At 43.6% G+C, this 17384-nt stretch overlaps 1 protein-coding gene across 1 annotated transcript in view; it reads right to left on the bottom strand.

The window, feature by feature from the left end:
- Positions 1 to 17384, bottom strand: part of PRUNE2 (prune homolog 2 with BCH domain) — a 192491-nt gene that overhangs the window by 16595 nt on the left and 158512 nt on the right. Inside the window, exons 10-11 of the mRNA XM_084834268.1 lie at positions 13054 to 13133; positions 11519 to 11701 (exon numbers count right to left, since the gene is read on the bottom strand). Coding sequence (XP_084690394.1) covers positions 11519 to 11701; positions 13054 to 13133 — 263 coding nt within the window. The remainder of the gene's footprint in view (positions 1 to 11518; positions 11702 to 13053; positions 13134 to 17384) is intronic.

The raw sequence follows: 17384 nt of genomic DNA, 5'->3' as shown, positions 1-17384 counted from the left end.
TATTTAAGTGCTAGCCTGCTAGTCATATAGCTGAGCAGGAATGGCATGCAGGCGAGTGACTAGGCTAGCAGAGGAGGGATGGCATGCTCTGTCCTTCTTGTGTGCCCAGCATGAACCAAGTGGGTACTAGGGGAGGGAAGCCCACTCCTCCACACCCTACATAGACATGCAGCTCTCCATCACTCCTTTGCCAGCTGGCAAGTAAAAAACCTTGCAGGCTAGGAAGTTTTGTGGGCTAATTTACAAAGCTGTCACAAAGCTTCACACAGTAGCAGATGCCTTCATTTCAGGCCCATAGGCACAGCCAACCACATGGTAAGAAGCAAAGGCCCTTTCAGCCTGGCTTTGACTGCTCGATAATTCCTGAGGAAACTTTAGAAAACATTTCTGTATTTACCAGAGCAGTGTTTCTCAAACTGTGGGCCAGGCCCCACCAGTGGTTCTCAAACAACCTTCAGGTGGGTCTCAAAATGCTGCAGACTGCCCAGGGCCTCTTTGCTTGACTACCCTGCGCCATGGCCAGATCATGCACACTGCATAGGTAGGTGTGGCAGAGTGACTTGGTTAGAGAACGAGGCCAATAATAATACTTTTTTAAAACTGGGAATAAAGAGGGATGGGACAAGAGAGGGAAGCTGTTATAGGAGGAAGTGAATGTAAAGGGAGCAGGAGGGAAGGACAAAAGATATTGGCAGTTGGGGATAGGGCACAAGTCAAGTATGAAAGGAGAACGGGAGAAGAAATGATAGAAGCTAAGTAAGAATAGTTTGAGTGGCATGTGGGGCAAAAGAGGGAAACAATACAAAATATTATGTATTCTCTACTTAGTGTCTCTGAATCTGCAAAATGTTACTGAAATGCGGAGGCTGAGTAATGATACCTCCAGAGCAATGTTTGTACCTCACGTGAGGAAAGCTGAACTATGGAATTCTTTGCTACAAGGATTCGGTCTGGCAAAGAATGTAGCACTTTTCAAGGCAGGATTAGGTATCAATATAAAATTATATCAGTAATTGCCAGCTGATAATGCCAAACCACTTCTATCTGCCACCATTTTGTGACTAGCTCTGTCCCTGCACTACCACTGTGTGACTGGTGGGCCTCAGTCATTTTTAGCTTTCTCAAGTAGGCCCTGGGGATAGAAAGCCTGAGAACCCTTGTGCCAGAGAGTTGCCACCTTCTGACAGAGCCTATCACCTTAGGACATTCTTTACAGCCTTTCCCAACCTGGTGACCTCTGGATGTGTTGGATTGCAACTCCCATCATTCTCAACCTACATGGAATTTTTATGCTCCTATTAAGTAAACCAAGTAATCTTATGCCCACCTAGCTAGTGAACACTGAGATCTGGCCATGGCCATGCCGGCTGGAAATGTTGGGAGTGGCAGTCCAACACATCCAGACGGAACCAGGTTAGGGAAGGCTGCTTTACGAACTCTCCCTAGAAAGCAAAACTGGCCTGAGCAAGTATTAGGCAGCAAGATCAGTCTCCAAAGGGGAACGGGATGTACATGAACTGGAGACTACTGCTGTCTGATAACTGAAAAGGAAGGTTATGACCATGAAGTACAAGTGTTGCCAAGAAGCCTCTGCTGCCAAGTACACATGAGTGACATCACGACTGTGCCTGCTTAGTGACTCCCCCCAGTTATGAGTGACACACTCAATCTGTGCCCCCCCCCAGTCCATGGACCACAAACAGTTCTGTATCTGTAGCTCTTTTTAAAACAGGCCTTGTAAAGGGTCAGAAGGCGACAAAGTTTGCATAAAGATGCTGATTAATATCTTGTAGTTTGTGTCAATGCCAAGGGGAGGGGTTTTGTTGCTGTTTTTAGCTCTGCTCTCTCCCTAACTGTGCTTATAATATTATTAACATTTAGCATTAGTGAAGTTCCATTTAAATGCAGTTCTAACATACTAAGCATTTTATAAATTTAAGAGTAACCTAGAAAAAAGTAAGTTCAATCAAAAGGCATTGGGAACATTTTAAGCCAGCATATATGCAGCAAATACACATATGAATTAAAAAAACTAGACTGCTTTGCATCATAGTTGTGTGTTTTTTTTAAATCACAGCTGCTTTTATACATACCTTGTGGGCCTCTCTGAGGCATCTGTTTCCTCTCTTTCAATAGACAGGATGCTGAGATACGTGGACCTTTGATCTGAGTCAGCATGGCGTTTTAATTTTCTTATTAACTAGACCAACTAATTCTTATGCCCACCGAGCTAGTGAGCACTGAGATCTGTCTATGTTGTGTTATCAGAAAGATTCTAACACGGAGGGGCTCTTTTCTGCTCTCATATACCCCATATAATAGTTTTTCAATCCAGCTTTTCATTCTATCGTATTAATGGCTTCATTAATTGTATACAGCTTTGTAATATTTCTATTTCAAAATAGGAGCATTTTGTAGTCCAACAATATTAGCTAATATTTTATCTTAAATAAATGGTCCAGCTAGGTGATTTTAGACAATGGTCTTATGGGGCTCCCCCTTTAGATAGCCATGTGTATTACTTCAGTTAGAAAGCTCACATGCAACTTTTCTCTCCCTCCGCCCCTCGTATTTCCATTCCATTCCATTCCATTCCATTCCATTCCATTCCATGCTTTGCAACTGCTTCTACATTCCTGATACGTTAGAGGGGAAAAAATCCCCCAAACCTACCAACCTGAATAAAAGAAAAGAAAAACTCTAAAATGTGCATTTTAAGTTCACTTAAATCATAGCTCCATCATGACTACAGGAATAAAATGAGAGTTTGCTTCTGCCCTGATGCTAAACACACTGACTTAGGAATAAATGCCATGGTGTTGTAGGAAGTGTGATGCATTTTTACAGTAAAAATGAGCATCTGTAACCATGTATATGCCCAGGATGCTGAAGTAAGCAGTGTCAACCCTGGTGGGCCCTGACATGCCCATGCTGGCTCAAGTGCTGATACTGGGCCTGCCTGCAGCTGCTGCCCTCACCTGCCATTCTCTGGGTGGTCATTTGGGGGCCCCTGAGCTGTGAGGCCCTAGACTTGTAAGGTCCTATGGCAAGCAGCTCTAATGGGAAAAGGAGTTCAAGATGGGTGGGAGTTTTTAAAAAAGGAAATTCTTCAAACAATTCCAACAAGAAAAAAAGGCGGAAGACAACAGAAGAAGCCAATGTGGCTTCACAAAAAGCTTATAGTTGACCTGAAAACAAAAAAAGGACACATACAGGAAGTGGAAGGAAGACCAAGATACAAAGGAAGTATAGGCAGGTAGCACAGAATTGCAGGGATGGCATCAGGAAAGCTAAAGCTGAGAAGAAGCTGAGGTTAGCAAGGGATGCTAAAAGCAACAAAAAGGCTTTCTTCAGCTACGTGCATAGTAAAAGACAGAGGAAAGAAATGGTGGTTCAGCTATTAAATAAGGATGGCAAAATGATAACAGATGACAAGGAAAAGGCAGAAGTGTTCAATTCCTACTTCAACTCAGTCTTCTGGACCCCAAAGAGGGTCTATGAGCCCCCTGGCAAAGGTGTAGTACAGGCTGAAGGGACAGGATTGCAGCTTGAGATCGACAGGCATATGGTCAAGGAACAACTAATGACTTTGAATGAGTTCAAATCTCCAGGGCCAGATGAACTGCATCCTGGAGTAATAAAGGAACTGGCAGAAGAACTCTCAGAACCGCTGTCTATTCTCTTTGAGCAATCATGGAGGATGGGTGAAGTGCCAGATGATTGGAAGAGGGCTAATGTTGTCCCTCTCTTCAAAAAGGGTAAAAAGGAAGAACCTGGGAACTACAGACCAGTCAGTCTGACATCAGTCCCTGGGAAAATTCTGGAGCAGATGATAAAGCAATCCATCTGTAAGCACCTTGAAAGCAAATGCAGTGATTACTCAAAGCTAACATGGGTTTATCAAGAACAAATGCTGCCAGGCTAATCTGATCTCATTTTTTGATCAGGTAACCTCCCTTGTGGACTGTTTGAATGCTGTGGACAAAATATACCTCGACTTCAGCAAAGCTTTCGAGAAAGTGCCCCATGATATCCTGATGAGCAAACTAGCTCAAAGTGGGTTAGATGAAACAACTCTCAGGTGGATCCACAGTTGGCTACAGAATTGGACTCAAAGAGTGCTTATCAATGGGATCTTCTCAAACTGGGGAGAGGTAATGCGTGGGGTACCACAGAGCTCAGTCCTGGGCCCAGTGCTCGTCAACATTTTTATTAATGACTTGGATGAGGAGGTGCTTATCAGATTTGCAGATGGCACAAAATTGGGCAGGATAGCCAATACCGTGTAAGACAGAAACAGAATTCGAAGTGATCTTGATAGGCAGGAGTGCTGGGCAGAAAACAACAGAATGACATTTAACAGGGATAAATGCCAAGTTCTGCACCTAGGAAAAAGAAACCAAATGCACAGTTACAAGATGGGCAATACTTGCCTCAACAATACTACAAGTGAGAAGGATCTTGGAATTGTTGTAGATCACAAGCTGAATATGAGCCAACAATGTGATGTGGCTGCAAAAAAGGAAAATGCTATTTTGGGCTGCATTAATAGAAGCATAGCTTCCAAATCCCGGGAAGTACTAGTTCCCCTCTACTCAGCACTGGTTAGGCCTCATCTGGACTACTGTGTCCAGTTCTGGGTGCCTCACTTTAAGAAGGATGCAGACAAACTGGAGAGGGTTCAGAGGAGGGCAATGAAAATGATCAGGGGGCTGGAAACAAAGCCCTATGAGGAGAGATTGAAAGAACTGGGCATGTTTAGCCTTGAGAAGAGAAGACTGAGGGGAGATATGATAGCGCTCTTCAAGTACTTGAAAGGTTGTCACAGAGAGGAAGGCCAGGATCTCTTCTCGATCATCCCAGAGTGCAGGACACAGAATAATGGGTTCAAGTCACAGGACGCCAGATTCCGGCTGAACACGAAAAATGTCTTGACTGTTTGAGCAATACAACAATTGAACCCATTACCTAGGGAGGTGGTGGGCTCTCCCACAATGAAGGCATTCAAGACGAAGCTGGACAGCCATCCGTCATGGATGCTTTGACTTGGATAGGATTGAGCAGGGGGTTGGACTCGATAAGCCCTTTCCAACCCTACTATTCTATGATTCTATGAGTCTATGACTTTGGGCCCAAGGTCTGGCCCTAGCTGCACTATGGCCTTAAACAGCTTTCAGATTCTGGAAAGCCAACTTTTCATGTGCTTGGTACATCAAATTCAATTGACTGTATTATAGTTAGGAAAGAGAGGGTGAATAATTCACTACACCGATATTCTGCCAGACCTTGTTGTACCTATCTGGAGAAATACTGAATGTACCAAATTTTATTTATTTATTTATTTATTGAATTTATTAATCACCCATCTGGCTGGTCACCCAGCCACTCTGGGAGATGTACAAACTGTATAATAAAACAGTTTAAAACAATAAAATTCCACAGTAAAACACCACATTTCTAAAAATACCCTAACCCACCCTAAATGTCTGCCTGAACAACCACATTTTTAATGTGTGGCAGAAGCTCATTAAAGAGGGGGCATGGCGGAGTTCCCTAGGGAGGGAGTTCCACAGAGTGCGGGCCACCACAGAGAAGGCCCTCTCTCTTGTCCCCACCAGTCTAGCTGTCCTGGCTGATGAGACAGAGAGAAGGCCATCCAAGGCTGATCTTGTTAAGCAGTCTGTCTGGTGTTGCTGGAGGCGCTCCTTAAGATAAGCTAGGCCGGAACCATATAGGGTTTTAAAGGTCAAAACCAACACCATGAATTTGGCCCGGAAAACAACTGGTAACCAGTGCAACTCCTTCAGCACTGGAGTGATGTGATCTCGCCGGCAGCTGCCTTTAATCAGGTGAGCTGCCATGTTCTGTACCAGCTGCAGCTTCCAAACCATCTTCAAGAGTAACCCCACGTAGAGTGCATTACAGTAGTCTAAATGAGAGGAGACCAAGGCATGTACTACCGATGGGGGCAGATGGTCGGGAAGGTAGGGGTGCAGCCGCCGTATCAGATGGAGTTGATACAGTGCTGTCCGGCTCACAGCTGACACCTGAGCCTCCCTGGAGAGCTGGGAGTCCAAACTGACCCCCAGGCTGTGGACCTGGTCTTTCAAGGGTAGCTATACCCCATTCAACACCAACATGGGCTATGATCCAAAAAAGCACTTAGGCTCATGCTCAGGTTCAAATGTGTATGCTTTGGTTGTTTGCAGGAATGATGTAAACTACAATAGAGCCTAATTGGGGGCGGGGGGGAGGATGAAGAGCTGAATATTACCAAGCAATAGCATAGAATGATATAAAATTACTCCCCTGTCTTTATCTGGTTCCAATAGCACACAGGAGAAAGAAATAAGAGTGAAATCAACCTGTGAGCAGGCTTGTTCATATTTTCACTATTAACACAAGTGCTTATAACTTGCCCAATGTCAATATCCTTATGGATATTGCAGTTATGAGCAATCCAAAGCATCTTTGGCTGGACAAGAATGGGAAGCAGTCCAGTGTCTTCATTATCAGTTGAGGATCACTCTTATGCATGATTTCCATTCTAGGGGCAGTATCCAAGTCGACACTAGTGCTAACGTAAATTACATTGTGCTAGTGCAAGTGGTGAATGCATCCCAGAAATAAAACGTTGAATTGCACTGGGTCGCACAACAATGATGAGCAGGAACCGAATATGGAAAAACAAGGACACCAGCTTGACAACGAAATGCAGATTAGTTTGTACTACCGTGTTTCCCATAGTTACTTATGGATTTATTTATTTAATTAATTAATTAAATTTATTAATTTCCCATCTGGCCAGTCACCCAGCCACTATGGGTGACGTACAACAATAAAAACAGTTTACACAATAAAATTCAACATTAAAAACATCACATTTCTAAAATTACCCTAGCCCACCCCAAATGCCTGCCTGAACAACCATGTTTTTAATGCATGGCAGAAGCTCATTAAAGAGGGGGCATGGTGGAGTTCCCTAGGGAGGGAGTTCCACAGAGTGGGGACCACCACAGAGAAGGCCCTCCCCTCATCCTCACCAGCCTAGCTGTCCTGGCTGATGGAACAGAAGGCCATCCAAGGCTGATCTCGTTAAGCGGTCTGTCTGGTGTTGCTGGAGGCGCTCCTTAAGATAAGCTGGGCCGGAACCATATAGGGTTTTAAAGGTCAAAACCAACACCTTGAATTTGGCCCGGAAAACAACTGGTAGCCAGTGCAGCTCCTTCAGCACTGGAGTGATGTGATCTAGCCGGCGGCTGCCTTTAATCAGGTGAGCCGCTGCATTCTGTACCAGCTGCAGCTTCCAAACCGTCTTCAAGGGTAACCCCACATAGAGCACATTACAGTAGTCTAAACAAAAGGAGACCAGGGCATGTACTACCGATGGGAGCAGATGGTCGGGAAGGTAGGAGCGCAGCTGCCGTGTCAGATGGAGTTGGTACAGTGCTGTCCGGCTCACAGCTGACACCTGAGCCTCCATGGACAGCTGGGAGCCTAAGATGAGCCCCAAGCTGCGGACCTGGTCTTTCAAGGGTAACCATACCCCATTCAACACCAGGTCAACATCCCCCAAACTCCTCTTGTCTCCCACCAAAAGTACCTCGGTCTTGTCAGGGTTCAGCTTCAGCTTATTCCTCCCCATCCAGCCACTCACCGTCTCCAGATATTTGGACAGGGATTCTATGGCCAACCTTGGTGCAGATTTGAACGAGAGATAGAGCTGCATGTCATCCGCATACTGATGACACCAAACCCCAAACCTCCTGATGATAGCCCCCAGTGGCTTCACATAGATGTTAAATAGCATCGGGGAGAGGATGGAACCTTGCGGCACCCCACAAGTGAGCGGCCACGGGTCCGAAACCTCCTCTCCCAGAGCTACCCTCTGGTACCTGCTGGAGAGGAAGGACCAGAACGACCATAATACGGTGTCTCCAATGCCCAACCTCTCCAGGCGGTCCAGGAGGATACCATGGTCAATAGTATCAAAAGCCACTGAGAGATTGAGGAGAACAAGGAAGGAGCATTCGCCCCTATCCAGAGCCCTCCTCATATCATCCACCAAGGTGACCAAGGCCGTTTCTGTCCCATGCCCAGGCCTGAAGCCTAACTGAAATGAATCTAGATATTCGGCTTCTTCCAAGTGTGCCTTCAACTGCATCGCCACCACCCGCTCAATCACCTTGCCCAAAAAAGGCAGATTCGAGACTGGGCGAAAGTTGTTCAGAACTTGGGGATCCAAGGAGGGCTTTTTTAAAAGCGGTCTTATCACTGCCTCCTTGAGGGCTGATGGCATCACTCTCTCCTCAAGGGAGGCGTTCACCACCGCCTTGATCCCCTCAGCCAGCCTCTCTCTGCAGCTCATAATGAGCCAAGATGGGCAAGGATCAAGTAAGCAGGTGGTTGTAGGGATGTACGAAAGTGACTTACCTTTTCGCGGATTTTATTCATGGTGGAGGGGGAGGCGTTCCGTCCCTCCCCCTGGAATCCTTGACGGCCGGCTGTGCTCCGCGGCAGCTCCACGGAGCAGCCGGCCAGGCCCAGGCCAGGGCCATCCGCAGCCGGATTTCCAGCCACGGAGGACTCTGGGTAACAACAACAACAAAAAACGCGTACGCAAATGGTGGCAGCTATGGCCGCTGCCATTTGCATTCCTTATTTTTCGCCGTCTTAGTCTACATCAATATTTACGTAGACTAAGACAAAGAAAAGAAAGGGGAATGCAAATAGCGTAGTGGGCGCTATTTGTGTTCCCCTTTCTTTTGTTTGTCTTAGTCTACGTAAATATTGACGTAGACTAAGATAGCGAAAAATAAGGAATGCAAATGGCGGCGGCCATAGCCGCCGCCATTTGCGTACGCGTTGTTTTTTTTTAAACCCAGACGTGATAGGCTACGCAAGTCTTCACGTAGCCTATCACGTCTATGGGTGGGGGGAAGACATAGACTGCAAATGGCGGTGGCGGCAGCCGTTCGGAAGACCAGCCACCGCCACCGCTGAAGCCGCCGCCGGAGCCGCTGCCGTCTGGAACATCCGCCCCAGGTAAGTCTCATCCCGGGGGGGATCCATGGGGGGCGGGGGGTGGCAGGCCGTTCCACGATGGATTTCGGGGGGCCAAATGCCAGTGTGGAATTCTCTGACATCCCTAGGTGGTCAGCCTTACAGATGAAAGCACCTTGTCCACTTCATCAGAAGGAGGAAGCCTGAACTGATCCCACAAAACCGGTGTGCCACAGACCACCTCCTGCTCACTAACTGTATCTACAGCGCATGGAATAACACTCCTAATCTGATCAATTTTATCTGCAAAGTGCCTTGCCAAGTCCTCACAGGAGGCCTTACAATGCTCCAGTGGTTGCGGAGCAACTGGACCGACTAGGCTCCAGTTGGAGCCTGGCTCCAGTTTTGGATGCCAGGCTCCAGTTTTGGATGCCAGGCTCCAGTTTTGGATGCAAAAGTTGGACAATGAAGAAATAAGACAGAAAGAAAATTGATGTATTTGAGCTGTGGTGTTGGAGAAGGCTCCTGCGCATTCCTTGGACAGCTAAGATAACAAATAAGCAAGTACTGGAACATATAAACCCAGACATGTCATTGGATGGAAAAATCATGAAACTACAATTGACTTATTTTGGCCATGTTATGCAGAGGAACTCACTAGAAAAAGCAGTTATGCTCAGATTGGTTAGCAGCAAAAGGAAACCTGGCCGCCAAAGAACAAGATGGCTAGATACCATCAAAATTGATACCAACCAGAGCATGGAACAGCTCAAAGAAATAGTACAAGATTGGGATATGTGGAGAGAGATGATCCATAGAATCGCCAAAAGTCAGACACGACTGAATGGATAATATCATCATCAGTGTAAGGGACCTCTAGCACAACGCCAACAGCATTAGCTGGTGTAACAGGTTTCCCCGGAAAACCTGCTGCACCAGCTGACGCTATTGGCATTGCGCTAGAGGTCCCTTATGCTAGCATAAACAAGCAGAATATAATGTACATTAGCGCCCATGTTGCATTGAGTACAGCCCTAGATATGCGCAGAAATTGGTTGTGTGTAGAACTGCCCAGAAAAGTTTTGGCTATTGGGCAGTATAGAAATAAAATGAAGTAAATAGAAATTTGAATGGCTTCACTATTAGCCTGTGCAAACCAACGTCAGTACACCAAAGAAAGACACATTCAGTGCATTTATCAATGTGCTTACAGTTGAAAGCCCATTGTGCAAACTGTTGGCCTATGAGCAGCAAACGGAACTTCTACAAAAACAGGAGGATTGATTTGGCTGCATAAGGCAGCAAAACAGAAGCACAACTTGATCTGATGTGAGCTAGTGATGCTTTTAGTAGGAGGAGTCTGTCATGAGCTTTTCGGGTAACGTATCCATGAAATATCATTTCCCCTATTTCTGATGTTCACAGATGAGTGCTAAAATGAGTGCATACATCGCTAAAATGACACCACTCACACACAAGAGGAAAGTATCATCAGCAAGCTTGGGGGAACCCCAGGGTTTGCAGAAGTATTAAGGGGGAAAAAACCCTAAGGGTGGGGAGTTCCAAAAACAGCCCTAGGAGGATTGAGTGTGTGTAGTGTCCACGGACTGCTGACCAATGGTTGGGGGGTGGGGAATGGAAAACTGGGTGGGAGGAATGGAACAGAATATTGTGGACGAGGGCATGGCTGACTGGCTGGAACAATTAACAGAAGCACTTCACCATGCAACGTATTTTTGAAAGTCCCACTTGTTACTGAGTCTCTTAACTAAAAGTTTTTTTAAACTTGTTGGTGTGTGAAGATGCCTTAGAGTTGTATGCATACAGCTGTGCTGAGTTGATATACAATTTACTTTTGCTAATGCTTGTGGAAAACATAGGGTGGTATCCAACTGTGTCATTCCTTTAGCGCAAATGATGTTGCGCTAGTGGCAACTAGGTTCTGAACTACACACAAGAGAAGAATTCAACTGAAGTTACATTTGTGCAAGCACAGTTGCGCAAGCAGTTAGCTGTGCATTATGCTTGAGCAACCTGTTGTGCAACCTGTTGCACATAACTCTTGTGCACCCCGTTGTGCAACTGCTTGCACAACCAATTGTGCAAGTGTAATGAACAACTGCTTGCACAACAGAAAAATTCAATGGAGCTCTGCTAGCACTATTGGAGTTTGCAGAATGACACCATTTGAAACTGCCCATACACTACTAATGGAAATATTCAAACAGTTACCTCCTAAACTTAACTCCTAGAAACTCCCATATGAGCCTGCCAGAAATATCCACTTGTCATCTGAAGCCCCGTTGTGTGTCCCACCTCCTAGAGAGGTGAGGTTGGTGGGCACTTGTAATAGGGCATTTTGTGTAGCAGCATCCCAGTTGTGTAACACCCTCCCCAGGGAGTCTAGGCAAGCCTCCTCCTCTTTCTAACACTAAGCCTCCCTAAAAATAATTTGGAAAACACACATATTTCATCACTGCAAATCCTCTTTTACCTTCCCAATTTAATTCATTACCATGTCCAGCATATTCAAAAGAATCTGCTTCATCCGGTGTGTCAAGATCATCTACATTGATGTCTATTTCATCTGGAGTATCCAGGTTATCATCGGAGAGGACAGATCCTTCACTCTGGTCCAAAGAGAGGTTGATATTTGGTGCAGCGAGCTTTATTCTTCTGGGATGGGAGCCATTAAGATCTAAAGAATTGGGAGGTTCTAAATAAATGTGAAGATTTAAAAAATATCTGTTTTTAATTTTAAAAAACCTAATACTAAATAGCATTTAAATATTCCTGTACCAGCCAGCCACATCAAGCTATAATATTTAAGTTACCAAATCCATCCAAGGACTTTAGAAAACAATTAATGTATAAATAAGATAGGGTGAAATCCATCATTAAGCAAGTGGTGAATGGATTTTCTCCCTTCCATGCTACAGCCCCCATACCCCCAATCTGCTCCAGTGGGTCACCCAATTTTCCAAAGCAGATTCTGAGGGGTGCAGGAAGCTACAGGGTGGAGGGGGAATCACCCCCTCCTATCAGAAGGAAGACATAACTGGATACAAACCATCATATACAGAGAATGTATGCTGTTACAGTATACAAAAAGTGTTGTATTTCTAATTCATATATGGATGAAGTCTGCAAACTTCAGTTGGTAGCTGCTAGACTGCTGAGAGGAGCCTGTGTCTGTGATATTTTGTGATCCCGACAAGGCATCAACTCCTCTTCCCACAATAAAGTAGGTCAGATGGTAAAGATAAGGATGATTTTACACACAGTTGATCCTCTGATGGCGATGGTATCTGTCTTTTCCTGGGTTATACAGCTATTTTCATGGAGGATAAGGCTATCAGTGGCTACTAGTCATGATGGCTCTATATTACCTCCAGGATCAGAGGCAGCATGCATCTCAATACCAGTTGCTGGGGAACATGAGCAGTAGGTTGCTATTGGCACTAATGTCCTTGTTGTGGGCTTCCCATAGGCATCTGTTTGGGAACAGAACAGTAGACTAGACAGGCCTTTGGTCTAAACCAGCAGGACTCTTCTTCTGTTTTTAACACTTCCAGCTCTATTTAGGATCCTGGGCAACTGCCCTCGAGATCTATCCTAGGTCTATATTACGTGTGTAGTAAATGGACTGAGGAATGGGGCCTAATATGTCAAAGGCTTATTTCCTAACCAAGGTATCTTAAGCAGCAATTTTAACTGCATTGTTTTCACTGATGTATCTTAAACTGGGAGCCAGCCCCATATAGGCTGCAGACAAATTTAGCAAGGAAGTGCAGAGTAGCTAATTATCACATGAGCTCAGTTCATTTGCAGCCCAATGACACCAAAGCACGGGAGAAAGTGGATGGTGTGCAGCAAATGATGATCATTTGTCAAGAGAACCATGGAATTAACTAAATAAAGCAAAGTTAACACCTCTTTCATCCAGCACTGGAATAATATCGTAGCAGCAAAGAAATGTGCTCCTCAGTGAATAATTAAGTGCTTAGGAAAAGAACGAGAATCCAAAAGATAATTAAAAGGTTGTCTTACCAGGTCTCATCTCTGTAGCACTGGAACTCAGCACAGTCTCATCAAAGGGGATATCCATCCCAACATCCTCTGGTACCAATCTGAAGTGCACAAACAAACATCTTAAAACTTTATGCTAGAGCAGTCACAGCGTACTAAGTAATGATCTATTCATTCTGCTTTCATGAGGGAAAGAGAGAAAAATGTTAGGGGAATGTAGAATTCTCTGAGATTTGAAGAGAATTTGGCTGTGTTAGAGAATTAGCACTATAGGCGTGTGTGGGGTCATAAAGCTTCAAGGAGGATTAAGCTCTCTCCCAGAATTTGCATTTAAGTGTGAAATCTGGGTTTAGGTGCGAATGTAATGGTTCTTCAGGCAATGAAGGGAGAATAAAGAATCCTGCACTGGACCTCACCATGTACACTTGAGATCCTAATAGTTGAGCAGGAAAGCAAGCAGGAACCCTCCAAAACACTGCATTGGCTGCACAGAAGATAAGGGAATAACCACTGGAGGGAGACACCTTTCCCCTTCTCTCTGGGGTTCATCACACAAGGCTGAAATCCCACATCTTTACCAGAGCTTTCTGCTTCCAGATTCTTTGTGGGATTAAGGTTGGCTCCTTTACATTGGCGGACATGTGCTATGAATCGAGGACTTCCTTTCTTGGGAAGTTCTATATATTTCCATATGTTTCATTTTACAGCCACTAGATGGCACTGTGATTATAGTGCAATGCTGTCATTACACACAGCAAATACATTGAATTAACGTCCCTTATCGTATTATCTCTGATCTTTTAAAAAGAGGGATGAAGGTCATAAACTGCAGGACGGACCCTGGAGGTTGACAATATTGTGTAAAGGACCCACAAACTTCTGTGGGCAACCAATCTTGATCGCAAGATATAAGCCCCGTGTTGAGAAGCTCTCGGTCTCTCTCTCTCTCTCTCTCTCTCTCTCACACACACACACACACACACACACACAGTTTATTTTTTCTGGATTGGCTGATGTAGCTTAGGAAGGGACTATATCAATTTCAGCTTCACATGTACTGGTAATGAGGAAGCCCTCAACAACCACACTGGAAGCTAATATGTGTTTGTAGTAATTATGCACTGTTTTTCTTTATAAAAAACAAAAACTTCATGATTATGCACTGACAACTCGTTGAAAAATGTAATTTCTTTCTGACCCTACTGTTTACCATTCCTCACTACCATCACCACTACCACCATATATACTGTATAAAAACCTGAAACTCTCCGTAATACTCCATGCATCTGATGAAATGGGCTATAGTCCAGATGCCACAAGAACCCTTGCAGTTATGCTGCAATAAACTAACAGGGCTACCCTCTGGAAGAAAAAGGAGTAACTCAGAGAATTAATAATGTCTTTTCTGCAGATACATAGCCTGGCTGGTGCCTAATAGAAAAGTGTCACAGAAACTTGAATTCCAATTCCAGATCAGCCCTACCAGCTGGAAATATAAATGTTATCTTTAAAACAAAAAAATACAAGATAAAATGTAGACAGATTTGATGTTTCTTTGTAAGCTACTTTTCTTTGTTCTTTACCATATTACTTTCCTGTAGCAATGTGTGGATGGATATTCATAAAAGAGACTATGACAAAATCCTTTAAGAGGTACAGGGGCTAAAATGCTTTGAAAAAACCAAACTGCTTTAGAATTTCTTTTCTAATCATACGTTATCAAATAACCAGATTTCTGGTTGATAGATCAGGCTTACAGAATAACTCAGAAGGTAATAAAAATGTGTGTATTTTTCAAATATAGAGTTGTATCCAATGTTAACCTACTTAGAGTAGACTAATTGAAATGAATGGGACTGAAGTTAGACTAATATTAAATACAAACATTGTTTGTAGCCATTTTACATCAGATTTTGTTTTTAAATCTTTCATTTACAGGCCTCTCGAACTTAACCACAAGCTCATGGATTGTGTTTTAAAAGGTTATTATTTTATGATCTATGTTGTCTTGTTATTTAAATCTTCTTTCTAGCTTTGATTTTCCCACTAACAATGGGTGTTGATTAATGGGCAATAAAAGCAGCAGATGATCTGAGCACAAAATAATGTCAAAACATTCAGTATGGATGGAAATGGAGTATCTGGCGTAAGAAATTATTTAAGAAAATGGGACTTTTAAGCATAGAAGACAGTTAAAGGGCACATGTTGGAGGTTTATATAATCATGACCACTGTGGAAAGTGTGAACTCATAGTGACTGTGAATAAAAATGCATACATTTGTGATTTGAGGATGGAATTAGAGAGCACAGGCATATTCAGGGCCCCCCATATTTTCTAGATATCAGTCAGTAGTGGCATTCGTTACCTCCAGGAATCCTACAGTGCTCTGTCTATTCACTGCTTAACCAGACAAACTGCATATGCATATATTTAAACCATCGTAACTGAGTAATGCTAAAGGTAATGTTTAACAAAGACCATGTTTTTGCTGTTGACAACGGTCATTCTGTTGACTGTTCGACCTTCAACACATTACTAACCCCAAGCATTTAACATTTCATGGGTTTGACTGAACGTTTTTCATTGTAACTTTTTTTTTTAATGGTAATACTTGTAGTTCTGCTGTCTTCGGCACTGTTAAGAGTATGCCTGATTCTTTCTTCTCCCCCGCCACCCCAAATTTCTGGTGTCTTCTTGGACAGAACTCAAATCCTGACCTATAATGCCTGAAATTGGATAGAAACCTACATCCCTTATGTTTCTTCATAATCGTTAAAGTGCATCAAAAGCAGCTGTTTGATAATGTTCTTCATGTGCAAAGTAGAAATGGTTGTTACCCTCTCCTGGAACTCTTTTCCTCCCGTGGTTTGGGGTTTTTTATTAGAAAAATGTGTAAACATTTAGTGACCCCAAACCAAAACCAATCTTGAAGAATGAAATAACCGGAGGAGCATTCAATCACGCCATTTGTATTTTATTTATTTATTTATTTATTGTCTATACTGACCAATAGCTGAAGCTCTCTGGGTGGTCTACAACATTTATTACAAGCCCCTGCTTGCATTCTTGAAATAGTAGAGTCCAGAAGCAGTTTTGCCACATCATCTGTTGTCTGTGAGATCTAGGCCTAAGTAGCTGATAGCCTTCTGGTTCCAACAATGTTGGAGTGGGAGCTGGAATTTTAAAAAAGATTTTCCCATTTTCTTGTCTTCCTTGATGTCTTCCCATCCTTTCCACTTATTTATAGTTAAGGGGTTGTACAAATAATGTTAAGGGATTGTGCAATTTTGCATTAAAGTAGTACTTGAACACTTCAGACATGCACTTACGTTGCTAATTGTATCTAAAAAGATACATTCTTAGGTGGCTGAAGATGGATAAAGATACATGAGGGGAGCGGGAGGGGAGCTGTAGTCATAGATTCTTTAGGCACATCCAGTACATAGTTAACAGCATGAAAGCCAATTTATTTCAATGAGCTTAATGGCCCATTGTCCACTCTATGGGGTTAAGGTTAAGCGGCATCTCTTTTTCCATCTCAGGACCAAACTAAATGTGATATGAAATGCCTCTTTTAAAAAAATGCAAATAGTGCGTTTGTGTGTGATAATTTGTGTGCGTGTGATAATTACTGAGATTCCAGCAGGTGTGGAGGGAACATTTAAGCCTTTCCTCCCCTGAGGCAATCCTGATGAAAGTCCCTCTTCTGAAGCCGCTACTTGCATTGGGAGGAAATCCCCCATTGGCTCCAATGCAAATAGGAGGTTCAAAGGAGGGATTTTCATCAGAACCACAGCAGGGTTAAATTCCCCCTCACCACCTGCTGCAATCCCAATAACTATAAAAAAACAACAACCAGAGGTGGCTATTTGCATTTTTTAAAGACATACATGTTAAATGCAAAGATGCATTTAATGCACATGTCTATTTTGGCTCTATTTTGGCCTTAACCATTTTTCCTATGAGACAAACCTACCCTCTGATAATTCTTCTCAGACCATCCTCTTCACTTTGCTACTGAACTATCAAGCAACTATATCTGATTGTGTTACTAGTTCATTGCTCCAAAACTGCAGCCAAGAGCTGGGCTTGGGTTTCCTGAAAAGAATGGAATGATGACAGGGATCAGAGCATCAGATAGTGTTTAGACCTTTTTGTACAATAGACCATCCACCTTTCGCATTTGGGTTCATTTTTTCCACTTGTCAGAAGAATTTGCTATCTCACCTCTCAGTTATTCTGTCTAGGGCGTTAAGACACATTCATCCTGTGACCTTATAAATCTCCCCGAGACCAGCTCTGGCACTCTGCTCACAGAATGCAGTTTCGAGATAAACATAACACTGTATA

This window comes from Heloderma suspectum, chromosome 2 (assembly GCF_057233095.1).
Source record: "Heloderma suspectum isolate Gila_16-S chromosome 2, 16-S_ref, whole genome shotgun sequence".
Classification (NCBI taxonomy): Eukaryota; Metazoa; Chordata; class Lepidosauria; order Squamata; family Helodermatidae; genus Heloderma; species Heloderma suspectum.
The sequence above is the reverse complement of the archived record's forward strand: the minus strand, read 5'-3'. Positions and strand labels throughout refer to the sequence as shown.